We start from the raw sequence: 12616 nt of genomic DNA on the forward strand, positions 1-12616 counted from the left end.
CTGGTAGGCTTCAGTCCATGGGGTTGCACAGAGTCAGACACAACTGAAGTGACTTAGCAGCAGCAGCAGCAGGTATTGATTAGTAGCTGCTAGGAATTGATTAGTAACTACTAGATACAGATTAATAACAACTAGATACAGAATTGAGAAATAAAATTTTCAATCACTGATCCCTGCCTCATCACACAGCTGGAGGACATAATGCCCACCTAGTTCCATGTCAAATCTTCTGTAGTTGGACCTCTATAGTCTGAGTCACTATATCTGTTTTTGCATATTTGGAGGTTGTATTAACCATATTCTCTCTAATATTTCCCAGCTACTTTTCTCATTCTTCCAACTTCCTACCCAATTTTTCCCTTCTCTTTGAATATTTCTGGAAAGAATGCTCTAGCAGTAATGTACTTAAGAAAGTGCTTACTTTATCCCAGTCAGGGAGAGTCTTCTTTTATTTTATTTATTTTTTATTTTTTAAAGATTAGATATATTTATTTTTGTTTTTGTTTTTTAGTTTAGTATTTTTTATTTTATTTTATTTAACTTTACAATATTGTATTGGTTTTGCCATATATCAAAATGAATCTGCCACAGGTATACATGTGTTCCCCATCCTGAACCCTCCTCCCTCCTCCCTCCCCATACCATCCCTCTGGGTTGTCCCAGTGCACCAGTCCCAAGCATCCAGTATCGTGCATCGAACCTGGACTGCCGACTCTTTTAAAATGATGATCCCATACCTCAAATGGGCACTAAAGCAGTGCCTAGCAATGGTCTCACATTTCCTCAGTAAATTCACTCCCCCAAGTTCTAAAAAGGCTAAACTGTACTTTCTCTCTCTTTAAAACATCCATTACTCCCTACTCCACAAATGCTTTTCACCTCCATTTCATAGTAACAGAAGAAGAGAGCAATCACACATGGTGTCTCTCAACTTCCTGTTATGAATGTACCAACATTTACACTGGTATCCTCTGCCATCTGTAGCTTATACTACAGGGAGAGAAAGTCTCCACTGCAACCAAGGCCAACTCCTCTGTAACAGCAGGGACCTCAGTGTTTTTGTCCTTGTTGTATCCCTAGCCCCTAGAACAGCAGACAGTAAAACTTTGGTTAAGTATAGGTTAAATGAAAGTATGTATGATGAATAAATACCCATGAACATGGAAACGTTCATCTGTCATAGATGAAGACAAGGGAAAAGGTGAACACAAAGATTTCTATGGTGGCGCTCCAAATTTATAGCATACAGCTGTAATAGGTAATCATAAATAAAACAAATTATAAATAAATGATAAATTCATTATTTATGTTCACCCATGCCTCATTTTCTCAGTCTTTGTCCTACCTGGATTTTACACTGTATGTACAATAAATGGCCACATTTATTCCAATAGTCATGTACAGATGTGAGAGCTGGGCCATAAAGAATACCAAGCACTGAAGAACTGATGCTTTTGAACTGTGGTGCTGGAGAGGACTCTTGAGAGTCCTTTGGACTGCAAGGAGGTCAAACCAGTCAATCCAAAAGGAAATCAACCCTTAATATTCATTGGAAGGACTGCTGAAGCTCCAATACTTTGGCCACCTGATGTGAAGAGCCAACTCATTAGAAAAGACCCTGATGCTGGGAAAGATTGAAGGCAGGAGGAGAAGGGGAAGACAGAGGATGAGATGGTTGGATGGCATGACTGGCTCAATGGACATGAGTTTGAGAATACTCCAGGAGATGGTGATGGACAGGGAAGCCTGGCATGCTGCAGTCCATGGGGTCACAAAGAGTTGGACATGACTGAGTGACTGAACAACAAAAACAAATGGGGATCCCTAATGGGAACTTTGTATCCAGCTTTCTGTATTGGAGGATAGACCTTGATTTCTGTGTCCCCAGCCATAGACTTCACAATGCCAAAAAATGCAAGATTTTCTAAGCTCACAGTAGGAACAGATCTTGGTTAAGTCAGGCCTGAATCTTATGTAATTTGAAATATGTGCTAGGTCGTTTCAGCCATGTCAACCCCATGGACTGTAGCCTGCTAGGCTCCTCAGTCCATGGGATCCTCCAGGCAAGAATACTGTAGGGGTTGCCATGCCCTCCTCCATGGGATCTTCCTGACCCAATGATCGAACCTTTGTCTCTATGTCTCCTGCATTGGCAGATGGGTTCTTTACGACTAGAACCACCTGGGAAACCTGATTTGGAATATAAGAACCTGTTTAAAAAAAAAAAAGAGGGAAAAAACACCTATACAAGATTTGGTGTGGAAGTTAACATTTATTTTGAATGGGAATTGGAGGAGGTCCACACTCGAGGGAATTTGCAGTTTAACCTTTATTTACCTCAAATAAATAATCCTGACCATGACTCAGCCCTACTTGAGAAGCAGACAGGGTGGGAACATGATGGTTTCAATGTCAATGGTATGAATTTCAATCCCAGCTAGACCGCCTCTATGTACCTCCAAGTGACTGAAACTTCCAGAGCATATACTTTCTCATTTCTTTAATCTTCAGTTATATAACTGGTTCATAAAAATTGTCAACAAGTCTAATTCATAGACAATGCTGACTGCGGTGCCTGGCATAGACTCAACAAATTTCTTATTCAGGTGTTATGGTGTTACTAGCATGTGATGGTACCTTTTTGCTCACCAGCTCTGGGACCTCCCTGCTTGAGGCCTTACTTCCGTATTCATTTGATGTCTTCACCACTGTGGGTCATATTTTGGCATAATTCATTAGTTTTTTAATGAGCTTTGTTTCTGCCTGTGCACCAGAGACCTCCTCCTACCCCCTATCTTCCTGAGCATAAGCCTAAACACTAGAAAATAGCAATATAAAAAAAATACTCATATTAAGTAAATAAGGAGCCAGAATTCCTACAGTTGTGGCTAATACAATTATTCTTACAGGGTTCTGTAAAAATTAGATACTATGAAATGTAAAATTATTAGCTTCTCACTCAGAATGTAATTTATCACACTGTCATAGATGGTGTACTTATTATGGTATCTACTGCTACCAGTTAGTTTTATAAATTTTAACAAGTCAATTAACCTTCCTGGGCTTCAATTTTGTCATAAAATGAGGGGGTGGGACTAAAGTCTCTTTATTTCTTGTTAGCTCCAAAATAATGTTATTAGTACAAATATCTGGTATATTATTCTCATCTCAACTTGGAACATGCCCAATTTGAATATTTATCTTTGGAGTTAATATGTGGGGGAGGAGGAGTTACTCAAAGGATAACAACACGGCTTTCCTTTTTGTGAAATTCTCCTCTTTGCCTCCACTGTCTTAATACTTTCACTATAGTAGGTGCTCAGGAAATATTATTAAATTTTTAAAATATCTTCTCTAGTAAAGTCTTACTAAGACAGTTTACATTGCTTCTGTAGATACAATTAAGAGCAGGCTTTGTATCCTAGGATTTTGAAGTAGCCTGGTAAGGAGAAATGAAGACTAGACCTGCTTACCTACTAACCCTCTTGGGCTAGTAGAATGGTAGATCTAGCTTAGCAAAGAGAAATTAATATTGAGGCCTGAACACATGCTAAAGATGGGTCATGGGAAGTAGAGGGAATTCTTCCATGTAAGGGAGGTCTGGCAAAAGGTAATGAGTCAATGTCCTGGTGGTTGTCCAGGGTAAAGCAAAGATGTGTCTGCCCTTGCTGAGACTAGAGCAGGCAGACATGGTATGAAAAATGATATCAGAGCCAATAAAGGAATCTGGAATAGGGGATTCATAGAGACTTCCAGCAGAGAATTCACCTCCCAATGCAGGAGACGTGGGTTTGACCCCTGGGTCAGGAAGATCCCCTAGAGAAGGAAATGGCAATTCACTCCAGCATTCTTACCTAGGAAATCTCACGGATAGAGGAGACTGGTTGGCTATAATCCATGGGGTTGCAAAAAGTCAGACACAACCTAGCGACTAAATAATAAAAAGAGACTTCCTAGTCTAATCTTTTAGTGGCTTTCAAGTGTACAAAGAACAAAACCCAAAGTTGTGGCTATGATCCTGGAAGGTGTGCCCTTGACCATCCCTCTGCTATTACCATCACCCTTCCAGCTCACTCTGCTCCACTTCCACCAGCCTCCCTCTGTTCGTTGGACACAAGAAACAAACTTTCAACCAAAGGCCCTTGTACTTTCTTATCACTTTGCTTGGAATTCTCTTGTTCCAGACTTTACAATGTTATACACACTCATTTCTTAAAAAGTATTGGCAGAAGTCACTTCTTCAGAAAGGCCTTTTCTGATCACTCTATTATAACACCCCTGATTCTCTCCTCTTGTTGTATTTTGTGTCTGCCTCTATTAAATATCAGATTATATATTCCTGTTACTATAGCTTTTTGTCTTGCCTCCCTGTTAGGATGTAAATTCCACAAGGACTTGGACTGCACTCATTACTGTGCCTAGAACTGTGTGTGAAACATAGTAGAGACACATATTTAGTGAATTAATGAATGATACTACAACTACTCTGTCTCCCATACATTTCTGTGGCATTTATAGTATTTTCACCTCAAAATTTAGCATATCAGCTTGCAAGAGCAAAGGTTTTGTTGCTTTCCTTAAGTCTGAATCTCCAGTGTCTAGAACAGTGGCCGATATTTGGGAGGTGCTCAACAAATAATCCTCAATGTTGTTCACTGTGAAAATAAAAAGTTCCTGTACTGTAGATTCACAAAGGGAAATGAATGATCATTTTTCGAATATAGTAACAAGTAGCCACAGAACCAGTTTTAAACCCAACTCAACTGTTCAATGACAACTTCCCATTAATAGTAACCACTCTTTGGAGAGCCTCAAATTGCATAAAACATTAGCAGTGTTTTCCTCTGAACAACTGTATCCTAGAAGCTCAGCTCCCACTTGCTTAGCAAGCAATAAATTCAGTTTTTATTTCAGATATTGAGTGGTGGCCTCCTTTTTTTTAAGAAAGAAAGATGATGGTGCCTAACCATAATGGCAAAACACAGAAATTATTTATGATATTCTAGAGCTGGCTCTAAGCAAACATAAATACTAACTCATTTCAATCTGTACAACAAACGAAGGTGGCAGGTACTAGGATTATTCCTATTTAAGATATAAAGAAACTGAGGCACAGAAGACTGGGGTGCTTATCCAGAGTCATACAACTAATACATATTACATACAGGATTTGATTGTTGTCCAGTTACTTTGGCTTAGAGGGTATTCTTAGCATCTATATGCTATGTCCTCTCTGTAAGAACTGATCCATACGATTGGTGTATTTTTAGCAATGAGATTCATCTTGATGATGTTCAATGCTTTTCGAATAATTGCTTCCAACAGCCTGGACAGTGGGGGTAAATTTCAAACAGAGAGGTCAAGGTAGGCCTCTGTGAGATGATGCAAGTAATGAACAAGGTGCTTCTTGCTATTAATAATCAGTGTGATGAACAATTAGGATAAATACCCTTGTGATTTGTAAATGTATCCACTGGCTACTAATCCTGGACCTTCCAAATATCCATCCATTGGCACCACTGAATGGCTGCCAGGGGGTAATGACTCTCTACCACTAATATGCAGACAAGTCATCAAGGTGGAAACCGTATCAATTTATGCACAAGTCCCTCAGCCTGAGGATATTTTGTAAACAGATTTCATCATCTACATCTTAGAATTCTTGAACTTTAGAGTGATTGGTCCAGCAGCAAAATATTTAAGGAGTGCTATAATTTAGATAAATATTTGCCAGAACTTAGATTATGTTTGAAGTTTATTGTCTGGGCACAATAAATTAGATTTTTTCTCTGCAGAGAACAGTGTCAAGATCAAGTCATTGAGTAAGTAATTTACTCTTTCTGGGACTCAGTTTGTTCAACTATGAAATGATTGATTTGGAATTGGTAATTTCTAAAGGATTTCCCATTTTATGAAGCCTTGATAAATCAGAGCTTCAATTACGTGATTTACAGATGTATCTTTCCTTCTTTTTCCCTCTTCCTCATTTTCTTTTTGTTCATTATCATAGCTGTGATTTTACGTAGAATGCCTCTACAAAGTAGAACTAAAACAAAAGATAAAAGTCAAGTGCTTAAAAAGCAACTATTTTTAGGCATAGTTGTAAGGAGATTTACTTTATGTTATGGCCTTTATCTGTGTAAACTTTATCTCATTTCTAAATATTTATCTTCTATAGTCATTTTGAATGTCATTTGGATCAATGCCACTATGAAGGTATTGGAACTAATCCAGGTTCCTTCCTTATTCCCCTGTGACCTTGAGCAAATTATTAATCACTCTGAATCTCCATTTTCTTCCATCTGCAAAACAGAAATAACACCTACAATCTCAATTGGTTGATAAGATAATTCAGGGCACAGTATATGTAATACTCCTCTCACCCTGTTTGTCCAACAGTGAATTCTCAAATCAGTTAAGCTTTCTTCTTTCCCTTGAACTCTGATCCACATAGCTAGAACTATTTGGGTTCCTTCATGCTTTACACCTTCTGATAAAGGCTGGAGTATGTATTTTTGTTGATGACCATCTTATCAAGCCTAAAACCTCACTGAAGCTTGTGCTACACTAGAAATCAATGCTAGATGCACTCGATCCAAAATTCTAGTGTGGATCATCTTACTACCTTTGTCTATGCTCCAATTCTTAGACCCCTTTATAAAGACAAAATAAAACAAACAAAAAGAACCCTTCTTGGATTCAGAGTTTCATCTCTATACTATAACACCAGATATACAGTTTTCTCCCTCACCACCCCTCCTCTGTCCTATCTATTTCCAGATTTCCCACCTGTCACCTTCAGACAAACTAGACAGAAATGGGGCTCTGTCTGAGGATGAACACATATATCTACTTTCTTAATTTTTATCCCAGAGTTCACCTGAAGACTATCTTTGATTTGACTGAAATTTAATGCAGATTCATTTACAGTAAAACATTTTGCCTAGTTTATAAGATAGAGGATTTATACTCTTCTCTCTGCTGTACTTAGAATAGTATAGACAGCATGTCAGTACAAATATTTTTGATTATTAAACAATGTTAGTGATTGAGAGTGTGTCACACAGAGAATGTGGTCCAAAAAGTCTTATAGAAAGAGTTAGTGGATACTTGACTTAACACTTTCTCCTCTTCACCAAATATTTGCCATTGCATCATGCTGTAATGTCTGGGAGATGAAAATTATAGAATAGGATATAGAACCTGATGGCCTGAGTTTGAATTCCAGCTCTATGACCTACTGGCTGAGTAACCTTGAGCCAAGTTAGTCTCTGAAGCTCTATTTTTTCATCTTTAAACCGAGAACAGGACCAGGGTAAAGATTAAATAAGACTATTACCTACCTCAGGCCTAGTGTGAGGATTAAATAAGATTATTAGTATACTAATAGTGATACTATTTATATACTAAACTATAGAACGCTTTAGTACACAGCTTAATAGTATACTATGTCTAACACAGGCCTTGCACTTTGGTAACCCTTAATAAGTAAGATATTAACATCATTTATCATTATTTCATTGTATGGCTAAAATATGGATTATAGACGTAAAGTAATATCCCAGAATCAAATGACTATTAAGAGGTGAAACAGTGATTAGAATCCAAGCAAAATAATTCTATATCCTCTGAGAAATCTCTGAACATAATAAATCTCTTCTTCTAATAGTCCCTTTGTAGACATTAATGTTTTTGAAATATTAACTATAAAAGATCCTAAATAAGATCAAATTGTCTAAGTATTCTCTTTATTCCACTCCTAGATAAAAAAATTATTTACACTTTCTAATATCTCCATAAATGATTTTATCTTTCTTAAACATTTCAGTTTAGAAAGACCTTTCTGATAGTTCAAATACACACAGCTTTAACATTCTATTGCATTTGGAGAAGCAAAAATGCTAAGAGAATTTTAAAAGAGTCTGCTTTGTAAATTTCAATTAAGCTATTTGAGATAGAAATTATAGGTCCTTCCCTATCAAGTCCTCATTAAAGATCACAGAATGGTCACAAAGTCAGTAGAGTTTTCCAACTGGCCCAATTTATTGACAGACCCAGCAAACCTACACTTCTGTCAACAACAAAGGAAAATTAAGAAGTTGGGTTCTGAACATTCATCTTTGAGTATATGGCTAAAGTCTTGTTTAGCTCTCATGGGAAAGCTGTATTACAGTATCATAGATATCTGCTAAATAAAGTGAGCACCAGAAGTGCTAAAGAAATCCTAGTGCATACTCTACAAAGGGCTTAGCAGTTGGTTTCCTTTTTGTCTTTTTATGAACAGGATTATAAATAAAAGATACTGTTTTTCAAGTCATGTGTGTTATTGCACTTTTGTAAAATTTTGCCTTTTATCAAGGTTAGTAGTAGGAAGAAGGATGATTCTTTCTTAATTCAGTAACTACTTCAACATGATTTAATACATATTTGTGTGAAAAGTGGATATTTTCACAGCCCAGTGTTGCATACAGAGATAATGAAATAGCTTTGCCATTGAAATTTTGATTCAATTTCTCCTTGGAACCTGTTAACAGAAAACCACTTTCATTTTTATAGCTGGAAAATAGATAATTTACTCTTGTGAGGTTTTAGGAATATTACAGACCAGCATAACTCTTGAGCTTCCCAAATTCCTCACTATGTAGAGAGAACCTGTGAATTCAAAACCCTGGCCATGTGTGTTATCCTCAAAACTTTGCTCAAGGTAAAAATATTATTTGCATGCACCCTGCTTGTGCTCGTGCTCAATTACTTCAGTCATGTCCAATTCTTTCCAACCCTATGCTTGCATACTCACCTGGTATTAATATTTCTTTTTTTTAAAAAAAGAAACACTGAACTTTGAATTGCAAAAAAAAGAAAAAGAACCGGACTATGAAACATTAATAAATTATAACATGATGTGTTTATCTGTTGTTGCAAACCCATATAAGTTTTGAGAAACTCTATCACAAGGATGCCTAAAATAGCAGCCCCAAATGTCAAATTCTAAAGCTACAGGGAAGGACATTTCTCTCTTCTCCTGAAATGCAACGAAAATCTCCTTGAGGTTTGATGAATTAGCCCACTATGGAAGAGAAGGAAAGATGAGCCGAGTAGCAGCACTGTCTGTCAGTCCCAAAGTGGGACATTAATACCCATTTCCTAAGAAAGAATACATGCTATATAAATGATCGAATCTGGATTACCTGACAGACTTATAGAACTTTTGAAATGGAAATTCCCGTGTAGATTATCAAGTCCAATTTTTTCATTTTAGACAACCGAAGAGGTAAAGCGGCTTACCCAAATTTAGAAAGCAAGGGAGTGGCAAAGCGGAAGTACAAGTCTGTAGTCCTACTACTGTTTCATTTTCTCTTGCCAAAGAACCTTACCTGCTAAATGCCACTTTTTTATTTATAAATACATGCCATGCAGGAGATGAAAGTGATGTGGGTTCAATCCCGGGGTCAGGAAGATCCCCTGGAGTAGGAAATGGCAACCCACTCCAGTATTCTTGCTTGTAGAATCCCAAGGACAGAGGAACCCAGCGGGCTACAGTCTATAGGGTCACAAAGAGTTGGACATGGTTGAAGCAATTTAGCACATGCCATGGATCTATGTGTATATGTGTTTCTGCATATCATCCATAGACTGGAAGAGGAGGACCCAGGACATCCTGGACCCATTCTACAGGCTTGTGCAAAGAAAGGGAGCTCAAAGTACTCAAAGATAAGCAAATACAAATATTTCATATTTTAATGTTATCAATTTATTTTGAAGTACATTTTTTCCCATACATACTGAGAGCAAGATAACTACATTATGCAAACACAGTATTGCACATGCCCTTGAGAACATACTGCATACTGCATATACAATAAAACAAAAAACTACATTCCGGATGATGACTACACTATAAAACATTTGTAAGTTTAGATGAAAAGGTTTAATTGCTTAGGGAAAAAGAAATTTCAAAATCATCCTCATAGGGGTTTAACCCAAGTTCAAATTTTTCTATCTAATACTCAAATTTCTTTACTAGGTCACTTGAGCAGACAGAAATAAGAAAGGTGAAGGAATCATTATCCCCGGCTTAGATATGTTAAATGATGGGGAGAAAGAGAACTCTTGTTTGAAAATGAAATGAGCATCAGTGTTTGCTTTGAAAACAGCTTTAGAAAAATCTATGAAGATACTATTTTAAATGCTGTTGATCCTTTTTATTCACTAAAACTAGGTTGTAACTTAAAAGTGTGCACATTCGGAGCTACATATTCAAACTATATACAATGAAATATAGCATATTAGTGTGTTTATTTGTTCTATATCTCCAGTAAGCAAACTATGCGGCCAACTTAAATACTGTTGAAGGTTTTCTGCCTCTAGCTTTGACTTTGGAGATAAGTCTTAAACTTCACAATGGAAAGCACTACTGCTCTCTTTCTCGGTCAACTTATACATATTGAGTATAATCTGCCTTGATATGGTCATTAACATTTTACTATCTCAAAATACTTTCTAAAATCTGGAATGAAGATATGGGCTTACGTTGAAGTTTATGAGAAAGCACATTCTCTCCACAGTATTAGTACAATGTTGCTCTGGAAAATGCTGATATTGTAAACTATAAAATACAAGATTGAAACTGTTCATACAAATTAGTACAGTTTGAAATATAACAAAGAACAGGGAAATAGTTTCATAAAGGGTAGCAGTCCTTAGGGGAAGGAAATGCATGTTATCATCTGGTTTGTACTCCTGAAACAAAAGCAGTCCTAGAGAGGTATCATCACAAAATGCCGAGTAACAGCTCTCAAAAAAAAGTGTTTTAAGAATGACCACAAATCATCCATGAAATCAGGTAAAAAAGAAAGTACCTCAACAGAGCTAGAAATACTGGCACTACTCTAAGGAACTGTCAGTCTTAGAGAGAATAAAAACCAGGGCATTAAAATGGGAGGTCCCAATCACATTTGCCAGGAAAATAACACACACCAAAAGGCAGAGAAGCCAAACCAAGTTATTGGTGTCACAACAATGCATAAGGCAAAGTCAATTTTAAACAGCAGTTACTACTTCCAGATTTTACGGTTTTATCCTCTTCTTCAAATGGTAAATATTGCCACCAGAGAGGGCTTTCAAAAAGCATTCCGTAAACTTTAAAATCTCCGTAGCAATCCCTGCTTTATACCATCTCCCCCCACAAGCAGTTACAGATGTAGGCTTCTGTAACCTACATCAGAGTGACACACTTGCTATAATTTGACGTTTGCTGTTTGTCAAGGCAGCTTTATTTATGTCACATGTGGCAGTCATTCTCTGGGGGACTGGATTAGTTATGAACGTAAATACATTTACAAATACCTGCCTTTTTTATTCGAGTTTAAAATTTGAAGCAAAAAGCATATCAAGCACAAATACGTCAACCGTCACCTAGGGATGCTTTTAAAAATTGCTCTGACAACTTTATAGAAACAATAACTGGCTGTATGCAAAAAACTCTGTGTGTTCTGCACAGTAAGCAAATAATAATCTGAATTTACTCGGATTCTCAAAGAAACATCAAATTAAGGAAAAGATGCAGGCAAGTACACACCTTAGTTTTTTAAAGCAACGAGTCGATTGTTAAGGAAAATAGGGGAATGAGCGTCTGATGAACATAATCAGCAACACTTGGAAAACAATTGGCTCTTCGGAATCTATGTTAAAGTCTGTCATATGAGTTGGGGACTCTGCCCCTTAGAGTCTCCGTTGGGATGTAAAATAGGTAATGTTATAAATACTGCTTGAGACAACCTTATAAAAACCTTGTCATTCTTAGGCTCCAAACTTAAACCGTAAGAAATTATAATCAATGTATAACCATCTCCATTTGATGAATGCATTTACACAGCAAGAAACAAGTGGACCACACAATATATCCAAATAAAATTTGCTTATACAATAAAAGGGGATATTAGATAAAGTGAAATAACATCAATATGGACTAAATGCTCTCAATACAAGCAGATATACCGGTTATAAACATTTTATCTCAGTTTAAGTGCTAACATTCGGACTCAAAGTGTTTCTCATAGTTTTAACGTTCTTTTGCTCTGAAAACGTTACTGAAACTTACCAAAAAAGTTTATTTTATTAATCTTTCCTACCCTGAAAAACCCACCTCTCCTGAAGTCCACCCCGGAGTAACATTTCTCTGATCTCATTCCAGGTGCCTCTTACGCTCCCTCAAGAAATTTTTATTGCAAAACAGAGAATTTTTAGAAGTCACTAAAAAGCACTCCCTTACCTTCTAAACCTGCTTCAATCAGCCCAAACTGTTCCAATAATTTAACAAAAAGCACAATGACGATCAGAACTGCTATCATCTCAAGCCCTTCCAAGTTCATGGTCAGCTAGGTCATGGTCCGACCACAGCTACTGGAAAGTGCTCCTCTGCCTGGCTCTCTTTGTAAAGCCATTAAACTACATTAAGAAGGCTACTGCCAGAGAAGGGGAGGAGAGCTAGAGAGAGAGGGAGAGAGAGAGGGAGAGAGAGCGCAAGGAGACGACGAGATGGAGAGAGGGCGTGAATGAGAGAAAATGCATTCATCCTGTCTACTGTAGCAGAGGCCAGAAGTGGCAGCCGGATAAA

At 37.3% G+C, this 12616-nt stretch overlaps 1 protein-coding gene across 3 annotated transcripts in view; it reads right to left on the bottom strand.

The window, feature by feature from the left end:
- The window catches only part of KCNIP4 (potassium voltage-gated channel interacting protein 4), a 1316619-nt gene that overhangs the window by 563957 nt on the left and 740046 nt on the right, over nt 1-12616 (bottom strand). Inside the window, exon 1 of one of the 3 annotated variants that reach the window (XM_061419780.1) lies at nt 12272-12374. The exons of the other annotated variants lie outside the window; for them this stretch is intronic. Within the exon in view, the coding sequence (XP_061275764.1) occupies nt 12272-12371 (100 nt within the window). The 5' untranslated portion in view covers nt 12372-12374. Of the gene's footprint in view, nt 1-12271; nt 12375-12616 lie in introns of those variants that run through there. 3 annotated transcript variants of the gene reach the window in all.

The sequence above is a fragment of the Bos javanicus genome, chromosome 6 (assembly GCF_032452875.1).
Source record: "Bos javanicus breed banteng chromosome 6, ARS-OSU_banteng_1.0, whole genome shotgun sequence".
Classification (NCBI taxonomy): Eukaryota; Metazoa; Chordata; class Mammalia; order Artiodactyla; family Bovidae; genus Bos; species Bos javanicus.